The sequence below is a fragment of the Brienomyrus brachyistius genome, unplaced genomic scaffold (genome assembly GCF_023856365.1).
Source record: "Brienomyrus brachyistius isolate T26 unplaced genomic scaffold, BBRACH_0.4 scaffold58, whole genome shotgun sequence".
Taxonomy (NCBI): Eukaryota; Metazoa; Chordata; class Actinopteri; order Osteoglossiformes; family Mormyridae; genus Brienomyrus; species Brienomyrus brachyistius.
In genome coordinates this window covers 1,395,961-1,420,040 of record NW_026042333.1, presented here as the reverse complement: position 1 = coordinate 1,420,040, position 24,080 = coordinate 1,395,961, and the positions used below count along the sequence as shown (strand labels likewise).

The 24,080-nt window shown below is 50.8% G+C and overlaps 2 protein-coding genes across 3 annotated transcripts; one reads left to right on the top strand and one right to left on the bottom strand.

The window, feature by feature from the left end:
- Positions 1-1,625: 1,625 nt before the first annotated feature.
- On the bottom strand, positions 1,626-9,986 carry LOC125724974 (14-3-3 protein epsilon-like). 2 transcript variants are annotated; one of them, XM_049001474.1, is made up of 7 exons: positions 9,743-9,986; positions 4,638-4,837; positions 4,196-4,302; positions 3,737-3,943; positions 3,424-3,560; positions 2,886-2,929; positions 1,626-1,965 (listed from the first exon to the last, which is right to left on the bottom strand). In XM_049001474.1, exons 1-6 carry the CDS (start codon positions 9,804-9,806, stop codon positions 2,922-2,924), a joined length of 723 nt encoding a protein of 240 aa, XP_048857431.1. In that variant the 5' UTR covers positions 9,807-9,986; the 3' UTR covers positions 1,626-1,965; positions 2,886-2,921. The 2 variants fall into 2 exon arrangements, with proteins under 2 accessions (XP_048857431.1, XP_048857430.1); XM_049001473.1 differs by lacking the exon at positions 2,886-2,929 and having other exon boundaries at positions 1,627-1,965; positions 9,743-9,985.
- Positions 9,987-12,989: 3,003 nt separating this feature from the next.
- On the top strand, positions 12,990-16,383 carry LOC125724980 (protein phosphatase 1D-like). The gene is made up of 5 exons (XM_049001484.1): positions 12,990-14,027; positions 14,383-14,611; positions 14,712-14,836; positions 15,045-15,226; positions 15,316-16,383. Exons 1-5 carry the CDS (start codon positions 13,634-13,636, stop codon positions 15,604-15,606), a joined length of 1,221 nt encoding a protein of 406 aa, XP_048857441.1. The 5' UTR covers positions 12,990-13,633; the 3' UTR covers positions 15,607-16,383.
- Positions 16,384-24,080: the final 7,697 nt, after the last annotated feature.

Sequence of the window (24,080 nt, the reverse complement as noted above, 5' to 3'; positions counted from 1 at the left end):
AGATGTGATGGTGCTCAGCTGATCACAGCATGGGGCCTGGCCCCTCCTCCTTGCCATACGAGTGATATCACAGCGACTCCTTCTGCAGACGTCGTGCTTTGAAAGGACAGACACCCAATGCCCCCCCCCCCCCCCCACTAACAGACCAGCCCCCAAAACCTGAAACCTCACGAACTGATGGAAAGCAGTGAGACAAAACAGACTAAGAAGTTGCAGAAGGTAACATTCGATTGGGAAACTGTTTATCTCCTTTATTGTGTAACTCTTTGGGTAACACCAGCACCGCACGACCACACGAGTCCCAGCAAACGGAAGCAAAACCAAAACCACGTGCGACATCAAAGCACGGTAGGCGACCGTGCAGTTCACGTTTCTGCCGGCCGAGATGCCTTCACATGACGTTCTGGGAGCTGAAGGAGGAAAACCAGTTCTACGCCTTAAAACAGGGATTCATTCAGGTTCATGCGACGTGTCACACGCATTCAGTTCTGATGGAGATGACGAGAAAGTCAACGCGTCCGCATTGGTCGAACACAGCCGCAGCTGGCTACAGGTGTCAAGACCCGATTAAGGGACGCATGCTCATCTAGGGGGGGAGGGGCCGGTAGATATGCAGCCAGGTAAAGCACGCTCAGTGTCACTGAGCCAACCTGAGGCCGCGCCACCCCCCAGAGAATGCCCTAATCGAACCCGAGTTGAGGAAACAAACCACCACGGCCGTTTGTCTCATTCTGGGGGTGGCATTTTCATGGAGACAAAAGAGGTCCATGCAGAGGAATGCAAATCGGGAAGATGGAGGCTGACACCGTCCCCGTGCAGGGTGTGAATCGGCACCACAGTCACACCGAGGCCGACAGCCTAAGGCAGGAAAGGAAGCAGCAAGGAGGCAGGTTGGTTATTTCCGTCATTTTTATTCTGAGATCAATGTTGATTCCATGCTGTGTTTCAGTAAGAACAATACAGACTGTGTATCTGTGGCTCCAGTCAAACACCCAGTAGTACAAATTAGCTTCAAGTTACACATGAATGAAAGAGGAGTGTAGGAGAGAAAAAAGAAGGAGGGAGAAAAGGGTGGCAGAGGCGGCGGCGGAGGAGGACGAAAACACAGACTTGGTGGGTTAAACACATGCAGGCCTGAACGTAACTTTGCATCAACACACCTGCCTTTTGTGAAAACAGGAAAAAAAAACAGAGCAGTCTGGATCCTTGTGACTATTGGAAAGCGCTAATGGCGACCCCTGGAGGTCATCGGAGGCATCGCGCCGTTACAGTATTTCAGCACAAAGTACAGTTGAAAAACCACAGACACGTCGCCGTTTGGGTGCGAACGGCGGAGGCGCTTCTCGCCCGGCAACCAGCATTCCAGCAAATTCCTCTGACACAGTAACAGAAAGGTAACTACCAAAGAAGGGGGCGCCTTGCGTTCGTTTTCACGCACAAATGCCCTGCTTAAAACTTCGATGATTTTTCTAATTCCGCAACGGATGTTTGCACTAACACAGAAATATTACAGTACCCCACATGTAATTATAGTAGATGTTTCAGTAATAAAAATTCATTTGTGTAATCACATGAACATTACTCAAAAATACATCCAGCAACTGATAAAAATGAGGAGGCGGGGAGGGGGGTTGGGGGTGGGGGGGGGCAGGGGCAGGTAAAACTAAGAGGCGGTTTGTGAGGGATGGGCTCGGCAGGCAGGGGGGAGCTGCAGGAGCCCCCGGTCGCAGGCGTCTGCACTGCCCCGTCCGGCCGGAACGTTCAGCTATACAGGTTGTAAAAAATAAACTTAAAAACAAATAGACATACTAAAGTGGGGGCACTGAGAGGGAGAAGAACCACAGCTCAGGGTCAGACCGGCAGCTGTCGGAGGGGGAGGGGGGAGGGGGGGGGGGGCGTTGGCCATGACGTCTCACTGATTCTCGTCCTCAGCGTCCTGCAGTGCTTCTTTATTCTGTTCATCACCTGGGGGGACGAGAGAGACAAAGAGCTCAGGGAAAGGGAGAGAGAAAGAGAGACCCGCACACATGCGGGGAGGGTGGGGCACGTGTCGTCATTGGGGGGGGGGCGGGCCACCTCAGGCCACACGCTATGGCTGCTGGAGTGATCTGCCTGTATGCTGCCCCCACCCCACACCAATGCACGCTCCCAGAGGGCACCACCCAGCCAGCGGTCACAGGTGAACCATGATCTCAACAGGACCACAAGCTGCACCTTCACGGTGCCTAGATACGACCGGCGCCCTGCGATGGCAGACTGTGCGACGCACTGTCACCCCCTGCTGATGGAAGGGGAGAAGGGCAACTCCAGTGCCCAACAGAACTAAACTGGTCCACAGCCACCCCAGGGACAAACGGCATGGACAAGCGGTTCACATTTGTGAAGGGATAATTAGTGAGGCACACGCCTCACAAAGCATTTTGAACTGGGTTACTGCCTGATAAGGCAGCGTGAATAAGAACACAGAATTTACACCTGGGACTCCCAGAAAAATCATTCATTCCACACAGTGCATCATTAAAACATTGTTAGAGTGACACAGAAACCAGGCACGGCAGACAAAAGGCAGGGGGCGGCCCCAAGCTTGGCCACACCCTACCCAAAAAGCAGCCAATCCCTATGGGCAAGGGGGAGGGTCCCAAATATAGCCACACCCACACAGAAAGCAGGATTATTGTCCCTAGTCAGACAGAGAGCAATTTGAAGTTGACCGGGTAAAGGATCGCAAATACAACCGCGGTGTCCAGGACACCAGTCACCCAGCCAACCCTAGAAGATGATGGTGAGGAGGAGCAAGACAAAGGAAGACGCAGTGTGGAGTTAGTGGGGATGGAAGGAGCAGTAAGAGGGGGCAGAGAACACTAAAGGCAGGAAAAATGACTTACAAAAGTACAGTTTTAGAGGGAATGGAGTGTTTTTCCTTAGGAATCTACATGAAGAGAATGAAGAAAAGAAGAGGTGAGGGACACGGAGGATGGATGACAGCATCACGGTCCATATCGCAGGGAAGGAGGGGGGGGGGGGCGCTACACAGCTGCTAGAGTATCTGGGTGTGGAACAGAAGGCCAGCAGGAGAGCCTGGGGTGACTGACAGTGTGGGAGGGACAGGGGCTGTACTGAAAGAGGGCAGAGAGCCCTGAGTTCATTAGCATCAGCCTTCCAGCACGCATGCTGCACCAAGCAGAGCCGAAGGCCGCCTTGGGCCTGCAAGCTCAGACTAACACACTGCATGTGCTCCAATTAGCATGCAAGTGACTCCCACATGGCCCTCTGCCAGCAAAACCAGTCTGACCAGTGCATCCACAGCCCAGCACTCCAGCCCCTGGAGGCGTGTGCACTCGGACCGCTCCTACAGCTTCGCCCACATGAGCCTCGCCCCAGTGGGCCAATCCGCCTGCCCCACAGTGCCCCCCTCAGGCTCACCGTCTCCCTGCATGTCTGAAGTCCATAGTGTTAAGTTGTCACGTAGCAGCTGCATGATGAGTGTGGAGTCCTTGTAGCTTTCTTCGCTCAACGTGTCGAGTTCGGCGATGGCGTCGTCAAAGGCCGCCTTGGCCAACCTGGGGGGACGTGGGGAGAGGGCGAGTCAGCTGCCGTCTCACCGCTCCAAGGCCAAAATCCCACGTCACAGTCCCTCGTCCCACTACAGCACTGAATTCCCACAGGAAAATGACCCTGCCAGACACGCTAAGAGCGCCCCCTACAGACACACCGAGAGAGCGCAAGTGTCACTGACCTGCACGCGCGGTCGGGGGAGTTCAGGATCTCATAGTAGAACACGGAGAAGTTGAGGGCGAGGCCCAGGCGGATGGGGTGTGTGGGGGGCAGCTCTATCATGGCGATGTCGCTGGCCGCCTTGTACGCCACCAGGCTGTTCTCCGCCGCCTCCTTCCTGTCGTTGCCCGTTGCGAACTCCGCCAGATACCGGTGGTAATCGCCTTTCCTGTAGAGGGCGACAGTCGTGCCCACTGAGGTTTATCATTTGTACCTCTAATCTATACCCAGATCCACGAGGGGCGTTTAGGAACTTCACTGCGGCTCCTCCTCCGTTTCTGTTCCACTCTGCCGCTCACAGGACTGAGTAAAGGTCAAAGGTCACAAAAAGCCCTACGGCCGACGTTCATCTGACCTCCTGCGCGGCCTTTTCAGATGTATTTCCAGTTCACGAGCGCACACACAGCATATTTACACTTACATTTTGTAGTAGAACACCTTGGACTCCCCTGTGTTCGCAGCGGGAATGAGGTGCTTGTCCAGTACATCCAAAATGTCATTACAGATGGACTTGAGCTCTGTCTCAACCTGCAAATAAGCGACGACAGGGTCAGGGGGACGACCAGGGGGGGCCGAGCAGGAGCCTATGAGAAGTCACCTGGAACGTCACGGCAAACGGTCCAGCCACAAAAAAACTGGATAAGAAGCAAACCAGAAATACAGCGAAGAACCCAACAGAATCTCCTGGATGTAAAGTGAAGGTCCTTCTATGGGTCAGCACCACAACACCAGCCTTCAGTGCAGTGTGTTCGCCACAGTGTAAAGGCAGGGGCCCCAATGCAGACCGACACGCCTTTTAAGTGACCCGACACCTTCCACCCTTATCCGTACCCCCCGCACCCCCCAGGACGATGCTGCCTCACCGTCTGTCGGTACTCGCGGATCATCTTCAGCTTGTCCTCGCCGCCCTTGGTCTCCTCCTTCTGCTCAATGCTGCTGATGATCCTCCAGGATGCTCGGCGAGCCCCGATCACGTTCTTGTACGCTACGGAGAGCAGGTTCCTCTCCTCCACAGTCAGTTCCACGTCCATACCTGCCACCTTCTTCATGGACTCCACCATTTCTGCAGGGGGAAGGGGAGGCAGGAGGGCAAAGGTGTGAATTGCTGTGGATAGACAGACACACCTCTTCACACTGGGGGGAGACCAGGGGATAATTCAGCATAACACTAAGGATGAGTCAGACACGCGACGCTGTCAGACAAACCGAGACACGCCACCATCACACTAAATTCACACCACGTCACTCTTCCCTTTCCAGCATTTCCCACAGTGCTACAGAGGCCCATCCCAAAACACGTCACACCCGTGTTGCCATGACGACCACTCTAGCTCCCGAACAGGAATGTCTCCAACCAGAACTGCAGCATTAATAAAAAAAACCAGTCAATGGCTTCAAAACCCTCCACCCCTAGGCAGGAAGGGGGGGGGGGGGGGGAGAGACCTCCAAAGCTACAGGTGGTGCTCTGCTGACACCCCCAACAGGACAGCCTTTCAAAGACATGTGATCATCAGTGGAAGGCAGTCAAGAGTCAAAGGTCAGCTGACAAGTCACCTGACACCGTCAGAAAATTGCATTTGGGGCCAATTCTGTGCCCTGATGAACTTGACAGGGAACTGGACAGGTTCCTACTCCGCACAGCTGATGCACAGAAGGATTCCTCAGACTGGACCAAGACTGGGAAAGGGGCAGAAGACCACCCCCCCCTTCACAGTTCTGCAATGTTGCACATCAAGGGAGAGCAAACACGAATGCGTCAATCTGCCCTGCATTAGCTCCTTACGCGAGCCACGAGAGATGTGGCATCTAGGGGGCACAGCGGCTAAGCATCAGGAAATAAAGACTAAATATCCCAGCAGGAAATGATACCACATCTAATTTACTCTCAGCTATACAAAGCCCTGGAGATTCCATAGACGTCTCACACAGGCGAAGCTTAGAGGCAGCTAATCTGAAGTGCGGAACAAAGTGGTGAATGTCCAGAAGCCACCCACAGATCGATAGGCACCGAAGGCTGCCTGGAGCAGCGGTGGTGTAGTCGGCCCCTGCAGGCAGCAGGCAAGCCCAGAGTGCCGATGCCACCTCCACCTACTCTCTACTCTGCCTTGAAGGTCCAAACCGGCTACGAAAGTAATCGCCTGACACATGAATGACCGAAGTGAAAGGCTGTGACATCACTGGTGAGTTGCGAGCTCCGGGATGCTTCTTTGGCAGCCCAACCTCTCCCCCAAATAAACACAAAACACTCACCAGCACGGCCGATGGCTGAGCCCCTGGCAAACAGACGCCCCGATTGTAACTATTCACCATGAAACTATCAATGTGCACACGCTCCCCAAAGCATTGCCACAGGAGGAAATACATAAAGCACCATCACTAACACTTACATGATCAGCCCCACAACTGAGGCCTAAAGGGGCTCTAGAGGGGCTCCTGAAAGACTGCTCCGCCTCAACTTACCGCAGTTAACCCATTCATTTACGCTTGAGAAGAGACAATCTGACAAAATGACAGACGCCCACTTGCATACTGGTGTCCTTTAAATCCAGCTCGATAGGCCACATTCCCTACTTGCATTAGCTGATAACAGAGGTCACCTCCAACCTGTGCGGCTGGGGAAGATGAAACCTGAAGATCAGCTGAAGATTGCCTCCGGCTGCTTAACTATAGGTGACGAGGGGAAATCCGTTCACCTAGCTGGGTCTCTCACAGACTGAGTATCTTTCTTGTTCAAGCACACAAACTGACAACTTACAGGTTACAAGTGGCTACAGGTCGACATGTAAAATGTGAACAAATCGTACAGCAACACTGAGATGACAGGTGATGCCTCGCCTTCCTGTCTGCTGCAAGCGGGCAGGATGCTGACAGCACGGCCCCAAGAGCACAGACAGATCCAATGCTTCTGGTCAGGATGAGGGGAGTCCTGCATGCTTGGGCTGGATGCTCAGATTATGACATGTTCTAGTATCCAGCCGGAAAGGGCAGCTGGTGCCTTCAAGCGCTCAGCAAATGAAAAATGCACACAGGAAACACAACACAAGCCCCAAGATCTCAGGTGAGTCCAGCCTACAGCGGGTGATGGGGTTACCATGACAACACTGCCGTTTCCAGTCATCCGGTCGTGGAATGGCACCAGCAAACACCAGCAGAGCCATGCCTCGGTTTGAGCACAGTGTAAGGCCTACGTAACAACCTTAGCGCACCCTGCTGCCACCCGCCAGGAGTGAGGGCATCCATGCCCGTGGCCTTCTGAGGGCTGTGCCCTTAGAGGGAGCTTAGCCCGGGATGTTGTACACTGCGGATGCATGCTGTGCAAGACGGAGCGCTGGTGACAGCCACTGAGACAGCACACCGCTCAAACCCAGCTTTCTGCAGAACCATCAGGCTCTTCTCAAGCCTTACAAAAAGCAAGCAAAGTCACTGTAGGTCAAAGTGACTCGGGCCACCTGCAAAGTTTGGTCCGCAAACCACATGGGATGGAAGAGGCGGAAAGCATCCATTAACACCGGTATCATTTGTTTAAACATGAACAGGGGCATTCGCCAAGACTGGTGCCCCTTTTCGGCCATTAACATAGCCGGAAGCTCCGTGAGGCCCCTTGCAGGGCGGAACAGCAGGAGCCCCACTGAGAGCAGGAATACAAGGCCGTGGATCAAACACGCCGTGGCTAAAACCACATCACACCGTGTCCTCGTTTGAGGAAGGCGTCACGCTAAACAGCAACGCTCCTGCAGCACGGGAGACAGCGATCACATGCCTGTGCTTTTCACGTCTCTCGTGGGGTGTGTAATTAAAGGTACTCGGAGACTGAGACAGGGATCCGTGAGACAGAGGACAGCTGCTCTCGTCCGGCTTGGAGCACGTGAGCGGTAGACAGACACAGAGCGGGCGCCACCAGAATGCACCGCGCAACACGGGCAGCATTAACACGGCGTCCTTGAGAGCGTAACGACGAGGCCATCTGCTAAAGCAGCGCTTACTGTACGGCCGGCAGCCGATTTCCGGGGTCCCAGCCAGTAACGGAAGCCATGGCGAAACACCAAAAAGGGCCGCGTGACCGGCGTGCTCATGTCACAATCACCGAGACACGGGCAGACGAACAGCCATCGTGTATGAGGAAGTTACCAGACAAAGACATTTATGTTCCAGGTCACAGCAGACAGAGGGACAGATGCACAGCGGTCTCGTCTCGGAGCGAACCTTGTTGCATGAGACCTTGACCGGACCACACTCTTAAGACAATAGGGCCAGAGCAGAAGAGGAGCCCCATGCCACGCAAGGCCAGTCTGCCAGAAGCATCCCAGCTCAGCTGAAACACGTCCAGGCCTCGAAGAAAGCCTGAGAATCTACTTCAGGGGTAGCCAGACTTCCAAAAATGGCCGTCGCGTGTGCAGGTTTTCAACAAAACTCCCTAATTAGATTACTACTTAAAGGACTGACTCGCTGAAGATTCCTCACACCTGGGTGTGAATAGCTTATCTAAAGGTTATCCCAAATACCTGCATACACACCAGCCCTTTGCAGATAAGACTGGCCACTCCTGATCTACGTGCTTCTAATGGGTGATGCATAACGCCGCTGAGGGTGTGTCCATCACTGTGAGATCTTCAGACATTACAGAAGAAACGCCAACATGTAAAGGATTCACGCACACTCATCCGTGTTAAAGATCAGCAGACCTGCCTGTCCATCACCCTGTGGTCAGGACCGGAGAGGGGCGTGCATTTCACTACACATTGTACCATGTGACCAATAATGAATCTTGAATCCTAACGACCTGCAGTGAAGCTGAGAGAGTGCCTGTTTGTTGGTGTTACTCAGCTCACCTAACACCGCCCTGGTAACCGAGCAGCCAGATCCTTAACTGTCTTAAGCTGCCAGGTCCGGCTCTGGCCGAAATGGCGGACAACCAGGCCATGAAAAGGGGGATGAGTTGCCTGGCACACCCAGCGAGCCGTCCATCAGGAGGAAAGCCCAGACAGCAGAGCGCCACGCCCCGTTAACCACACATGGGGGCGCTCTGCTGCCAGACACGCTAAACACCACGGAAACCGGGTTTAAACGCAAATCCAAAAAGGTGCGGCTGGCTAAGCCGGCCAGGGTCTTACGCAAGGTTACCACCACCCTTCATATCCAAACCCTGCTAGTTAACTTATACGGGGTGTTATGCATGGTTATAATCGCCAAGATATGTGGAGTACATGCTAAACGGAGTCGTTTTAAATCAGAATAAATACTGCCGATTGACTGACCGGACCCACTATCGTCTACAGCCACACATCCACTCTAACCATAGGTTACATTTAGGTTAGTTAAATGGGTTAATAGGTAGCGGATAACACCGTACCCCACGCCGTGTACGTGGCCGCATAGGCGTCAAACATTAGGGGTCATTTGTTTTAATTATCTACCTAATTAAGACCGCTCAAACTTAAATATAAATATCACTTCTCATTATAATTTCTTAAATAAAATAGATTTTTTTTAAAAGACTGCTGTTAGGATAGCCTAGCTAACTGGTTGGGCCAGGGACGACGGCCGCTCAGCTAGGCTAACGCGGCTAGGCTATGCTATGCTAAGCTAAGGCAGCTAACCACTAATCCCCCCATTGTTAGCCGCCATTTTACTGCCGCCTTTATTCGCGGGCACCGCGTCCAGGCGAGCGGGCCCAGCTGTTCCCTGGCCGTTCTGAGGCGCCCGTATAACCGCGTCCCCACGTTGCTCGCAGCCTTCCGACATGACGGAGGTCCGCACAGGCGCCCCGGACGGCCCCCGCCGAAAGCAGCCCGCCGCCATTTTGTCTCTTCCTAACAAAGAGGGTCGGACTCGGCGGCGCGCCGCCATCTCCCCCGGGTGCGCCGCTGGAGGGTGGCCTGAGGCGAGATGCGGGCGGCTGGACCCAGAGATACACGTTTCAGGCAGCCCAACGGCGGACGGCTGAGCGCCGCTCTGCTTCGCGTCTTACCGTCGTATCGCTCAGCCTGCTCGGCAAGCTTGGCCTGGTACACGAGGTCGTCTCGGTCTCCCATGGCGTTCAGAGCCGGCCAGGCGGTGCTGTCTGCAGGCGAAGGGAAGGCGGCTCTGCGGCGAGCGGCTGTGTATCGGTCGTCAGTTCCCAAGCGGAGCGACGGCTCAGCGTCCCCCACTCTACCGGCAGCACTGAACTAAAAATGGCGACGGGGCTCCATCCGGGAAACTAACCTAGAACTGAGGACGTACACACACCTCCTCCCCCTCCCCGATCCCCCTCTCTCTCTCTCTCCTCTCTCTCTCTCTCTCTCTCTCTCTCTCTCTCTCTCTCTGTTATACACACACGTTGGCGTTCCTATCCTATTCATTTCTATGGGAAAAACCATAATCCCAACCCCACACTCTTAACCCTACCCAGCCTTAACCATAACTAACCAAACAAAATTACTTTTGGCATTTTTACTTTTTTGATTGCAGTCACAGATTAAAAAAAATAAAATTAAGGTTATCCAAATGGGCACCTGTAAAATGTCCCCAGAAGTAAGGAAGTTTCAGGTTTTACCACACTTTGAGGACATTTTAGTGCCCAAATTTGATCTGTGCAAGCACACCCACTTACTTTCTCCCTCCCTGCTTCTCCTTTCCCAGACACTCAAAGTAACCTGACCTCGGATTTTGAAGTAGCCGGCGTCCGATCACACTCAACCTGCGGGATGTTTAATATGACCAGACGTGTTTATATTATCATTATATTATTAACTAACACAAGGTGACAGTGGTGACAATCTAGGTGAGGATGAGCAGAAGCTTCTTCTGCCAACATGACCTGTGTTGATATTCCGGAAGAACGGCCAAATATCTATAAGTAAACGGGCCCTGGAAGCCATTGACGGCATCCCCAAAGCCCCCAAAATAGAGACTCCTTTACAGGACTGCTGTTGCATGAGGATCATCAGCCTCTTTGCTTAGATTGTGCTGAAAGTAACTGAAGCGTGGTTAAGAACGTAATTTGAAGTTCATGGGAGAGACCCAGGCCACACCCTCGCTGTGTGACCGACGCCACCTGATGCCATACCTGCTCAGTAGGAATGATACCCCAATGCTGTGATGTCATACCTGATTCCCAGCTATACAGACCCGCACCGAGCTGCAGAGCTGAGAGCTGGTGGCACCACCCAGTCAAGACACCTGATCTCACAAATCCACCCAGCTTAGAGTAGCAGTAGGAAAGAGTGCCCCACACACACAGCACGGCCTGAAGTGTGGGCCAGGGTATAAAATATCAGGAGATCCCAGTTTGCCCACAAGAGGGAGATAGAGGCATTATTAAAACAGACACACGAATCAGGCAACACGCCTGCATCACACCAACAAATATTAAAGGAAGGGGGGGGGTAGAATCTTGTCTTCACACCACCCAATGACTCAAACAAACCTACAGTGAACCCGTGAGGCAGCTACGCTGCATTCATCCTGTCACAAAACCGACGTAAGAATTTTCTAGAACAGAAACGCGAAAACAGGCTCGCTGAACTGCGACAGACTCCGGGTGTGGGTTTCTTTAGGTGTTTATGACCACACATCTCTACTAGCAAGATACTTCAGAAAAGTGCAGAGGGTGGCCTGAGGTCATGGTGGGGAGGGGGGGGGGGGGGTTGTGTTGGGCGGCATTTGTGTACAAGCTCCTCACACCTGTGAGCAGGTATGTGTGTTCGAGGATGTGGTTCTGTGGCAGTAGGTAAGAGGTGACCATGTCCTCTGGGCTAACACCGGTGTCCTCCTTGGCATGAATGTGACTCGACTGAAATTCAAAACCCATTTCAGACATAGTGGACACGTCGCAATATCTTCTCAGGGAAGCAGTTCTCTTGGTCAGCTTGCGAAGCATTTCCCTCAGCACCATCTCCGTCATCTCACTGTAAACTGTTCCAGGACGAGTGTAGGATTAAGAAGTCCACAGCACTTCCAGTAAGCAGCAAGCCTGTGTGTCTCCTCCTTTTAATTCATACCGCCTGCATCACAACCTGCATCACCTCCGGTAAACTACAAGTCCCATGTCACAGTCTCCGCCTTTAAGCCACACCTCCAGTGTCACATGACCCTTATCAGGTCCTCTATTCCAAAGATCCTGCATTAGGATGCTGTAAGTACAGTGAAGTTCCGTCCTACACTCCAGTCCAGTAGGTGGCGGTAATGCACCTTCACGCTGGCTGCCAACTACCTATAAATATGAAGGAGAAGTAGCTGCTGCATCACGCTTCTCCTCCTCCAATCTCCTGTTACTGAATCTTTGATTGTGCACCATCATTTGAACCTAAAAACGCCTGAGCCAGGAACCACCAACTGTACACCAGCGATGTCCCCACATCCTGGCAAACTCAGCACGACATGGTGTCCAAATTGGAGGGGGGGGGGGCTGTAAACCAGCAGCAGATGGTCTTCAGGCAAAACGTTCAGCGTGGAAGCTGCTAGGAGAGTGAAGGGAGAGGGAAACGCGAAGAGGCCCTCTCAGATGCTGACAGAGGTATCCTGACTCCAGAAAGCCCAAAAGTACACAGAAGCACATGCAGGTAAAGCCGGAAAAGAATGATTTTCTTAGGCTAACAGGAATGGTGACTGTGAGAGAATCCCAGCAGTAAGTGAACCTGCACTGTAGGATCAACTCCCGGCAGGCTGGGGAAATAAAACACCAAAACTCAGGATTTATGATTATTGGTAGCTAAATATTCTGCGTCCCCTGACAAAATGTCACATTGGACACCCCCCCATAAGGGTTACTACTTTCAATCTGAAGAAATATGCGAAGAATTTCCAGAGCGGTGTATGTGTGTGTGTGTGTGTGTGCGTGCGTGTGTGTGCGCGTGTGTGTTTGTGTGTGTGTGTGCGTCCACACAGTAACGTTTACAGAGTGGAGGTATTTAGGAGCCTCTGTAAAGTGCAGGGCCTCCACAATCTGGCGTACAGGGTAACCACGCCCCTAGTCATGTTATTAACTTTCTCAGAACGTGATAGTTTCACTAATATATTTGCAGCCATACGCAAAAAAAAGCAATATTTAACAAGGACAGAGGGTGGGAAGCTGAGTAACACCTCAAGGTGAGAAACTGCAGCAATATTTGAAATCCCCACCAGCGCACACCTACCACTGAGGTCCCAGGGACTCCTGTTGCTGAACTACACAGGACAAACAAGGAGCCCATCGCAGACTGAATAACAAAGGTGCCACTCACTAGACCGGTCAGAGCGGCTCCCGTGGGTGGTTTCACACTAACTCCGATCTAAACGAAAACAACACTGCTGAATCCTTCCCCATAAAGGTTGTCGTTCACGTTAAACAGCACAGATTAGACTCCCGACTGAACAGAACCATCAATCCTCCCCTGCTGTCTAGACGATTTACTACATAAATACCGTCAACCCTCGCATCTAGGCTGATCCGCAGCCACGTGCCCTGTGCTGCCTGGCACCGGCTTCGTGGAGGGATGCGTCGCGACTTCCATTCCTATACAATCATTATACACGGATGGATGGGTGGGTCAGGAATTTGTTATTTTTTCCTTAATTTTGCACTCCCCAGATATGTTAGCTTAGATTATAGGCTAACAGTCGTCGGTTTTAAATGCGTGTGATTTTTCAGGATGACCGTCGGACGGTAACATGCGATGCTACAGGCTTGTGTTTTTCTGCTCTGTAAAGTAAGGGTGTCTGGTCGAATATTATATGTATATAGGTCTACAACATTGTATGTAATAACGCCACCGCGTAAGTAAGCCAATACGCCCGATTAAACTCGCTTCTGCCGGCAACTGCAACTATAGCGTCCGCCTCTTTCTGGGCTCGGCTCCCAGTAAAATAGACTACCGCAAATAGCCTATATCCATTAGCGATGGCCGGTCTGTCTGTTAGGGTGAGCGCCTTCTCCCATCAGGGAGGCAGGGAATACATGGAGGACTTCACTCAGGTGCTGCTGGAGAGGGAGCTCGGGGGTCCGGACCGGAGCATCCTGCCCTCCGCGGTACCGGGATCGGTGGCAGCGGAAACCGAAACCGAAAGCAGGCAACAGGACGCGGCGCAGGGCGGCAGCTATGGTCAGGGATTCGCAGGGGTTTTCGCCGTGTTTGACGGCCATGGGGGCGCGGAAGCCGCGCACTTCGCTCGGGACCATCTGTGGGATCATATTAAGAAGCAGCGTGGATTTTGGTCCAGGGACAACGAGGAAGTGTCGGCGGCGATTCGCAAAGGGTTCATCGCCTGCCACTACGCCATGTGGAAGGAACTGCGTAAGTGGAAGTCTCTCTCTCTCTCTCTCTCTCTCTCTCTCTCTCTCTCTCTCTCTCATACACACACACAAAGGCATTTAAAAAGCGGGGTAATGTAGACTGTGATGTACTAAGGTATTTTAGCACACCCATGTAAAGCACTTGGGGCGGCATTGTTGTGAAAGGCGCTATATAAAAAAATTAATTGAATGTAAACAAATCATGTTGGTATCCTCTGCTGTGAGGAAGATGGAATTTAAACCGAACACCACATGAATGACATGCCCCCAGGAGCCCCATTGTTATTATTTTTATTATTATTATTATTTCGTATCACACACCCTTGGTCACGTTTCTGCTGCATTTACCCCCACAGCCAAGTGGCCGAAGTCCCCGCTGGGTTTCCCCAGCACCTCCGGCACCACAGCCAGCGTGGTGCTGATCCGGGACGGCCGCTTGTACGTGGCACACGTGGGTGACTCTGCCGTGGTTTTGGGGGTGCGTGATCACCCCTCCCAGCGGACGCTACAGGCCGAGGAGGTCACTCAAGACCACAAGCCCGATGCCCCTTCGGAGAGGCAGCGGATCGAGGGCATGGGCGGCAGGTGGCCGAGATTTGATCTTAATTCGCTTTATCGTACTGCTGTTAAACACGAGTGTGGCGTGGTCCTACACGGCTGTCTCTCATTGCCGCGTCTGACACAGTGTGATGATGAAGTCGGGCGTGAGCCGTGTGGTCTGGAAGCGGCCCAGAACGACACACAGCGGCCCAGACAGGGGGGGCATCATCATGGACCAGATCCCTTTCCTCTCCGTGGCTAGAGCCCTAGGTACTGCACCAAGCGCCCCCTTGTAGCCATCACAGGTCCTGCATGTAACGCTGGTGAGCTTCCTCTAAGGTGGCTGTTTACTCCCTGTAGTTGCTCAGATGGATTCTCTTGCTCTGTTGTATCTGCGGTGGTATCTGTGTCTCTACATTGGATACGTGATGTTTTATCTGGACAGTTTATAATGGTGACCCCCCCCCCCGTCTGTCAGGTGACCTGTGGAGCTATGATTTCTGCAGAGGGGAGTTTCTGGTGTCTCCAGAGCCTGATGTCATGGTCGTGACACTGGACCCCCGACGGCACCGATACATCATCCTGGGCAGCGATGGGCTGTGGGACATGGTTCCCCCGCAGGATGCTGTCACCCTCTGTCAGGCCCATGATGAGGCGCTGGTGAGCAGCCCCCGCCCCTTTCCTCATTTAGTGGACCCCAGCCGCCCTCTGGTGAGCTATGACATACCCAACCCCCCCCCTCCTTGCAGGCCCCGTTCGCTGTGGCAACAGCCCACCGCTTGGTGAGCCACGCCCTCCTCCGGTGGCGGAGACAAGGACTCCATGCGGACAACACGAGTGCCATCGTCATCGCGCTGCTGCAGCCCGGCGATGCCCACAGGCCCCTACATCGCGACGAGGAGCTGCTCACTCTGGCAGACCTCCCTGAATATACCCTCAGCCCCCACTCTGACCCCCCTCCCCCGCAAGGTGAGCGGGCACGAGGGCACCCGACACACCGGGGGCATCTTCCGAGGCTGACTGCTCTTCCCGTCGTTTGAGTCCCAGGTGTCATCGGTACATCCTCCACCCTGGCCAGACAGCAGCACATTCCCACCTGAAGGTGGCGCTACGCTCTGCGGGCTCAGCCAGCTAATATGGAGATCCTCAGGGGACAATATCAGCGGAAAGGGGCAGTGTCTGCTTGGCCAGTGTTCCCATGTTCAGTTGACTCTGAAAACCCTATGGAAGGGAGGAGTCACTGCAAGGTGGTGGTGAGATTTCCGCTCATGGGAGTGTTATTTACACAAAAATGTTCTGAGGGCAGAACGAAAAATTATTGGTTACCTCTCTGAACCAATCAGATTGTAGAGGAGGTGGGTCAAGTAAATACAGGGGGCAGCATCAACCAATGGGGTGTCTTGGCTCTGCCTCTTCCAGGTGCTTGCATCTCTCTGAACCAATCATTTTTCGTTCTGTCCTCAGAACATTTTTGCATAAGTAAAATCTCCCACTAGCGGGATTTACATCTCAGTTGAGATTTTCATAAAAAAAAAAACTCTCGGCTACGTTATTCATATTTTTCCCTTTCAAATTATGGGGCATCGACAGGCCAGAAGAATGTGATCGGTGAGGCTGCCTGACAGCATCCTGAGGCTGAGAGGAAAGTGCAGGTGAACATGCTGCTTCTCTTGTAGCCTGTATGCATGTGGACGGGACAGTGATCACAGACATGACTGTTCTTCACCAAAGGAGGTAACCCTGATTCCACAAGGTTTTTGAAAAGGACTGTTTGCTGTCACAAAGCATCTATGTGATCAATAAACAGCGGTTTGGTTTCCTTGTGTCTGTCAGGCTTTTCTGAAAGGGTTATGCGCCTTTTGCCGGATTCCCTCATGAAATGAGGTGATTAGAACTCATCACTGTGCTAAAGAGAACTTATCCAATACTTTCACCTTATCTGCTGCAATAACGTGTATTTTCCACCGGGTGTCACTAAAGTGCCACCTGTAACAGAACTGCTTATTTTTCGCGGCGTGCTGGTTGTAATAACCAAACTGCTGGTGATGTGTATCATCAGAAGAAATTTGGATTGTATTTCACTTCGGCTGCATCTACTGTTTCAAATCTCGAGGTCATTTCAGTGGCGAGGAAGAAGGCAGAACAGGCCACACTGCAGTAAGCAGAGGTTATGACAGTTGCGAGGAAAATGCATCCCCTAATTGGGCCCGACGTGACCGGGCCCCATAATAAGGAGGAAGCCAGTCTTTGCAGTGATCACAAGCCTGTCCTGCAGACCTGAAAACTCCCACAACCCTTCCTGATGCTGCGAGCCAATAGTACAGCTTAAACGCGCATATGTAATAAGCCCTGACTTGAGTCATCCCCACATTAGCCGGCTGGTTGCTTAACTTCCTCTCGCTGGTGTGCGTATCCTCCTGTTTTACTTCAGAACCTAGAGGAGATGAAGTCCGTTACAGGTCTGACCTGCAGGGAGGCCCCATCCTCGTTTCCATGGCGAATTTCCCCCCGTTCCTGGTTCGTGGTCAGGGGTGTTTATGTGATTACTGGGTAACTGTGTAACTGTGGTAATGCAGTGAACACACGTCCTGCTGTGGGTGGACTCAGGGGGACACCCTGGAGAGGAGGGGGTTGGGGGTGCAACTGGATACCGCGCCGCATGCTGAAGGGGCCTCTTTGAGTTTGGAGCGTTTCATGAGTTTCCGATCAGCATTCAAATCCAAATCAGCTATTGTGGTTCTGAGGCCTGCGATGGGCTGGCCCCCCATCCTGGGTTGTTCCCTGCCTCGTGCCCATTGCTTCTGGGCTCCGGACCTCCTGCGACCCAGTAGGATAAGCGGTTTGGAAGATGGATGGATGGTTCTGGGGCTCATCCCACCTTTAAGATTCATTGAGCAAATCCTAGTGCTTTATGAGGCCAAGGCTCACCGAACAGTGTCATATACACTAGTGGCCAAAAGTTCCAATTTTTCCAAAACACTTCCAATTTTTAGAGATTGCTCCAGTTACTTATTTAACCATCCAGTGTATGATATTTGTAATACTCTTTACTCATAAACATTACTGCCAATATTTGTGTAGTCATTTTTTAAGCGTAATACCAAAAGAATGCTAGGTGTTCCCACAATTTCGGCCACTAGTATAGACGCGAGATTCACATGGTCTGCCAAGCGCTGACATGCTGAAGTCTCGCATTTACAAACACTCTACAGGAGTGTGGGAACGTGTGTGGTCTCTCCTTGCCATCTTGTGCCATCATGTACTGTTGGACATGCATGGTTCTAAGAACGATTTAGAGCAGGAGAACCTGCAGGTGAATGTCAGCTTTCATCACCCTCCTGATTGGACGGTTACTGTGGGCACCCTGATTGGGTAATTAACCACTGGACGTCATGCCTCATTAGCTCTTCATAAGCTCAGCTCCCAGCAGGCGAAAGAACCAGGTCCGGAACATGACGGAATATTCCGGAACCTGCAATTTGTTCTGTTGGCGGGGGGATTTTGAAGTTTGTGTTTGTTCAGGTGGTCGAGGAAAATTATGGGTTCTTAGCGCAATCTGCAGAAGGAATGATGTAAATGTTATCCAACAGTCTTGCTGTACTTGTGTTAATTTGTACTATGCTTATCTGCTTATCTACACATCAGTGCCATTTCACAGTAAAGTGTAACAATGTTACTGTACAATAGCTGGCCCCTCCTGCGTTTATGTGTTAGTTATGAAGCACTCGAAAGCATTTTTGCTGCCATTTATCCACTGTGGCCTTGAAGTTGTCGTTTTTTTTCTTTCCTGACGAATGCTCTGATATTTCTGCATGCGACTCAGCTGCCCCGCGTATTTTGAGGCGAGGCTCTGCGTTTCGTCTGACAGAGGTCCTCCCTGCCCTCTGTCTCCTCTCGTTATGACCCATTACACGAGGCCAGGGCCAGAGGAGACGACAGATCTGAATTTAAGGTCAGTCATTCCGTAACATCATGAGTGCATATACATTACCAGTCAAACGTTTTTTGCATGCACACACACAGAGAGTTTCTAGATGCTGCGCACTTAGTATTTACTAAAAAATACACTCAATATTCTTTACTAACAATTAAATTTACAACATGTTCACCATTTGAGTGCCTTTATTAACAAGAAAATATCATACCTTTGATTAATCAAAGTAACCTCTAGCCGTAGAGAAAATATGAGGCATTTTTTCCACAAAGGACATTAATGGGATTATGGGATGAAATTGTTAACTAGTGCATTTAAAGTTAAAGAACAGCCTATAATTTGACTCTGCCATCACCATACAGCCAGTTAATAGGGTGTCAGACATGCACTGTTACATGCTCTTTCCATGTTATAAAGGAAATTTGTTTTATTTGACTTATATTTTCGTCTATAGTTGTTCACTCAACTTTTCAATGCTTAACAAGAACAACAAATCTGCAATTTATGAAATAAATGGAAAATGGTAAGATCCTCTGATGAACAAAAGTTTTTGACTAGTAGTATATAGGAAGTGCCCTGCACAAGCAGGTTTCCTTACTAGAATCACTAACATAGACATTTTTTCATTTTATGTTAGCAAAGTCTACAGGTAAAAGTATAATTGGTTCTAGATGGCAGATACTGTCCGGGATCTTCACTTTCCACTCCTTTGAGTAAAAGGCAGATGATCCCCTACTTAAGAGGAGGACAGGGGGAACTGGAGGGTCATGTGACCAGGGGAATGAGTCCTGCATAAAAACAAGCATGTTTACCTCGGCAGCATGGGGCCACATATTATGCTATTAAACTGTTAATTAAGGGCCTGTCCAAGATGGATAGAGATACTGCTGAAAGGTATTATAAGGAAAAACACCCTTCATGAAAGGATGTACATTTGGCGAGACTAAGACCAAGATGAACCAAGATATACTCTGGCCCTCTACAGAAAAGTGTCACGTTCCATCATCAATCATTTTGAAGAATTCAAGGTTAGTGTAGGATCTAATAACATTCAAAAGAGGTCCAGGTGGGTATAGGATCTAATGAAATTTCAAAGAATTCCAGGTTGGTGTAGGACCTAATGACATTTAAAAGAGGTCTGAGTTGGTGAAGGATCTAATGATATCTTGAAGAAGTCCAGGTTGGTGTAGGATCTAGTGACATTCCAAAGAGGTCCAAGCTGGTGTATGATCTAATGACATCCTGAAGAAGTCTAGGTTGGTGGGGGATCTAATTACATTCAAAAGAGGTCCAGGTTAGTGTAGGATCTAATGACATTCCAAAGAGGTCCAGGTTGGTGTAGGATCTAATGACATCCTGAAGAGGTCCAGGTTGGTGTAGGATCTAATGACATCCTGAAGAGGTCCAGGTTGGTGTAGGATCTAATGATATTACAAAGGGGCCCAGCTAAGGGCTGATGACATCTATATGTTGCAGGGGGGGTGGGGGGTAATTACGATCCAGAGTTGGGAGCCCCACTGTCTCCAGGGTAATAGGATTACAGTGCAGACAAGCCCTGTCGCTAATTCCCTTTGAAAGGAAACAGGGTGATGGGGGCGCGTCAGCTGGCAGTGGTGGCACTGGGCTGTGTCGGGGGGTGACTGGGGGCTGTTCGGCTCATCTGCTTGGGGGGTCATGCTGATGTCTCAGGGTTTGAGCTGTTTCCCATTATCCTCACCCTACCCCCACCCCGGCAGTACTCATTACCGCCCCCTTCTGGACAGCCTGTTGGAGACGCTAAAGAAGAAAACCAATTTTCGCTGACATCATACGGTTCCTCTGCTTAACTTGCAACCCCTTTTAAGAGGTTTGCACAGGGCAGCCGTCCCTGAAGATGCTCACAACACAAAGTAGCCGGATCTCACCTTCTGAAAGAGTGACAGTGGTGTGAAGTGTCGCTACACCCCTTGTGTCACTGCGGACCTGCCATTAGGAGCAGGAAGTGGGTCGCCGTCACGGCTGGTTCGTGACTCAGAAAGCGTAATTGTGTCTTGGGGAAAATAAATCTGAAACAGGAAGCTGGACTTCAAAGAGCTGCGGGGAGACGAGCATGGCTGGTTTCGTGACTAAGAGACTATGTTTACACCTAAAAATGTCTCGGGGGGGGCGGCGTGGTATGGAATGCTGTGTCAATTCTCTTTAGGTAAACTTAATGAAAATAAGCAGTTGTCTCCCTGTATTGTTTCCTTTTGTGGGTTGATACAATATGGGTTTCACACCTACAAACAGCTTCAGCATCCATAATAGGCAGCCTCTTCGGTTCAAAGAGGGTGACTTTATCTACAATGGCTTCTCTGTGGGTGACATACAGTTATTCACAGCTCTTCCTCGCGTAACAGCTAGGGGGCAGCACAACTGTACAGTGGCTGAATGGCATGTAACAAATCCACAGGATCAATGAAAGTAATGGTGATCCTCTATTCATTCCTCTGACTAAATTTAATGTGAAGTTTTTCTGCCTGCAATTCCAATAGTATTTTACCTTCAGGGTGCCCAGATAAAATGATAATGTTCAATGTAGGATGCGTCGTGTTTAACAGGCTGCGATTGACTGACTCAGTCAATCACTGTTCTGCTGATTTGGGACCTGGCATTCTGGTATAAATGTTGTTCCATGTGTTTGTCATTAGATGTTTTCTTGAACTGAAGACCACTGGTGTTAATTAAGTGGGGAAAGTCTTTTTATGGTGTCATGTCAGTCACTTCATCACCTGGCAGGGATTCACGGTCGACTAACTGCCCTTATCGCAGAATAAAGTATCTCAGTCCATCTGCTGGCTGACAGAGTGGGGTCTTTCTCCCATTCATCTCTGTAGTGACACCTACTGTCAGTTAGCTTGTGGCTGCCATGTTAGCCTGTGCTTGCTGTGTTTGGCTGTGGCCGCTGTGTTAGCCTGTGGTTGCCGTGTTAGCCTGTGGCTGCCGTTAGCTTGTGGCCGCTGTGTTAGCCTGTGCTTGCTGTGTTAGCCTGTGGCTGCCGTGACCCAGGTTCAAACCCATCATTTGTTAAGGAAATATAAAATCTTGTATGGAGTTTCCTGTGAGGATGACCTTCAGCCTGCATGTGGTTTCTGGCTGCTCCCGGACATCCTGTGATATTTCTGTGGTCATTGCGTTTATACTGGGGATTTGCGTTCTTATTGCAATTTGGAGCTGCATGTGGCTGGGCTTTTAAATGGGCCTCTACATGAAGACCATTAGGACGAACGGCCGACCTGGTGAGTTCTCCTGAGGTCACATCCGTGCAGTTTCTGCCGTGACCAGACGGTATTAACCACTGCATCGACTCTACTGATATCTCACTGTAGCGCAAACAGCTCATCGATTTCGCACGCTGAATCCGAAGAGAGTGCGGCCATTTGAGAAGGTTCTGAATGAATGTGATATGGGTCAGGCTAGCCCGCTCATTTCCTCTGCTAATGCTTCTTCTGACCATTGTATTATCTCAGGATACGTCAGAAAGCACAAACCATCAGAAGAACCGTACTCTAGGTTCCAAGGAAAGCAGTGGTGGGCAGTTAGCTTGACAATCTTCTACTTGAGCTGCAGACCATTGGGAGAGGAGGGACCATTGTCTGACTTGGGTGAGATGTGTATCAGGGTGTGGCTGAGGAGGTGGTGGATCAAGGAACCCGATTTGGGAGGGGATGTGGCTTAGGGTGGCTAAGAAGACACAGCCAGCCACGCCCCCCAGCACCTTCACACATGTAAAGGACCCCCTCAGACATATTTCCAGTGTCAGACACACACTGTTGGCTTCCACACCTCTACTGGTCCTTCAGAGGAACCTTGTGAGCTCCCAAGATATCTACAGCTTGTGGGTTGGGTCGTGATGGAGCTGCACGACTCGCATTTCCCGCAGAGGAGCTGTGTCTGGTTGATGCTATCGTGTCCGCTTGGGTCAGATGACAGAAACATTTCCTCAAGCTGAGCTCTACTTCCAAAACAGCGAGTTACCCCAGAGATGTGGCTGATAGGACGGTAATGAGGACCAGCTTGGTCACGTCTTGAGTGCAGCTAATATTCACCGTAATGGGAAACAGCCTGGTGTCCTTTGCACAAACAGTCACTAATAAAAAACAGGGCTTTATCGCAGTGTGACGAACAGTTTATTTTGCAGACATGCCCCGGAACGGGAACTCTTAAATTTACTGCCGCTGTAGCGTAAATGAGCTGCTGGTGGCGCTGTCACTGAGGCAGTGGGTGGTTCTTTTTCGCTATCAGCATGTCGTCCCCACATGTCCGCGATTGCGCCATTGATAATACAGATCTCCTCTCCACCACCTTGTTTGTCTAGCAGCCTGCGCATATCTGTTTACTGAAACCACACTAATATTTATGCACTCGCCCCTGGAGTGACCGGGCCTGTGCCGGTACCCTCAATGTCGTGTTTGGATGTGGTCACCGGACCTCCCTCATCTGGGCGCCAGCATTCCCAAACAGAAGAACGGACACCCACCCAACCCCCATCCCTCACCCAAGTTCGTGATAACCGTCTAACCACTGGCAACTGGATCGCAGTGAGGCAGCTGAGATGGGTCTGTGGCAATGAGAAACGGGACAGATTCCCTGGGGCAGCGGCTGCTGGACGATCAAATGCGTCTAATCTGAGTATCAGGGGTGCCGATTGGGCCAAATCCCAAAGCTACAGCCAGTTCTCTTTGACCATTGGCCCAACGGTCGCTAGTTCGGGATATTAAGAACGTTCCTAAGAAACATACTAATGTGATGTGCTATATTTTATTTATATTTATGTTTTTAATATTCTTTTTAGGATCTTGTTTGTGTATCCCTGTGTTGTGTAATCTTATTTATAGTCTTATGTGTACTGCCGATGCACTTAGTCTTATTTCACACTGTACAGACACTCCCCGAGTTACGATGGTCCATGTTACGATATTTTGACTTTACGATGGGTAAATGTTTTTCACTTTCCGTTATTCAATAAATCGCATGAAATATTCAAGACTTTATCATAAATTAGGCTTCGTTCGAATGATTTTGCCTAACTGTAGACTAGTGTAAGTGTTCTACGGATGTTTAAAGTAGGCTAGCGTAGGCTGTGGTGCTTGTTAAGTTAGGTGTAACCGTATTAAAATGCATTTTCGCCTTACGATATTTTCGCCTTATGAAAGGATTATCGGAACATAACCCCATTGTAACCTGGGGAGAGGCAGTGTATGTGTTTCTTACTGTACTGTGTGTACCTCACTGTATGCAAAACAAGTTCCCCCCGGGATTAATAAAGTCTGTCCCCTTATTTCCCCCCCCATGCATTTCTTCCAGCTTGGCTTGGCAGCCATGACCCCCGCCAGGAAGCAGAGGGCCCCCGACCTGCTTGTCTCCCTACTCCACTTCACTTTCTTTTTCCACTTGGTTTGTGTTCCTGTTCTTTGCTTTGAGACTCACAATCAGCAGTATTAGCCAATCATGGGGTCAGGTGGCTCAGGGACCTTCTCACACACGCACATGTTTCTCCAATTTATGGGAAAACGTCTCCTCTAGCTGCCAGCCGTATGGGAGCCGGGCCATTTCGCTCAT

Coding starts and splice junctions, on each gene's coding strand:
- LOC125724974 (XM_049001473.1), bottom strand. CDS start 9,806: ATGGGAGACCGAGACGACCTCGTGTACCAGGCCAAGCTTGCCGAGCAG. Junction 4,838..9,742: donor GCAGGCTGAGCGATACGACG/GTAAGACGCGAA, acceptor TTCCCCCTGCAG/AAATGGTGGAGTCCATGAAG. Junction 4,303..4,637: donor TCCGCGAGTACCGACAGACG/GTGAGGCAGCAT, acceptor GCTTATTTGCAG/GTTGAGACAGAGCTCAAGTC.
- LOC125724980 (XM_049001484.1), top strand. CDS start 13,634: ATGGCCGGTCTGTCTGTTAGGGTGAGCGCCTTCTCCCATCAGGGAGGC. Junction 14,028..14,382: donor CGCCATGTGGAAGGAACTGC/GTAAGTGGAAGT, acceptor TTACCCCCACAG/CCAAGTGGCCGAAGTCCCCG. Junction 14,837..15,044: donor CTCCGTGGCTAGAGCCCTAG/GTACTGCACCAA, acceptor CCCGTCTGTCAG/GTGACCTGTGGAGCTATGAT.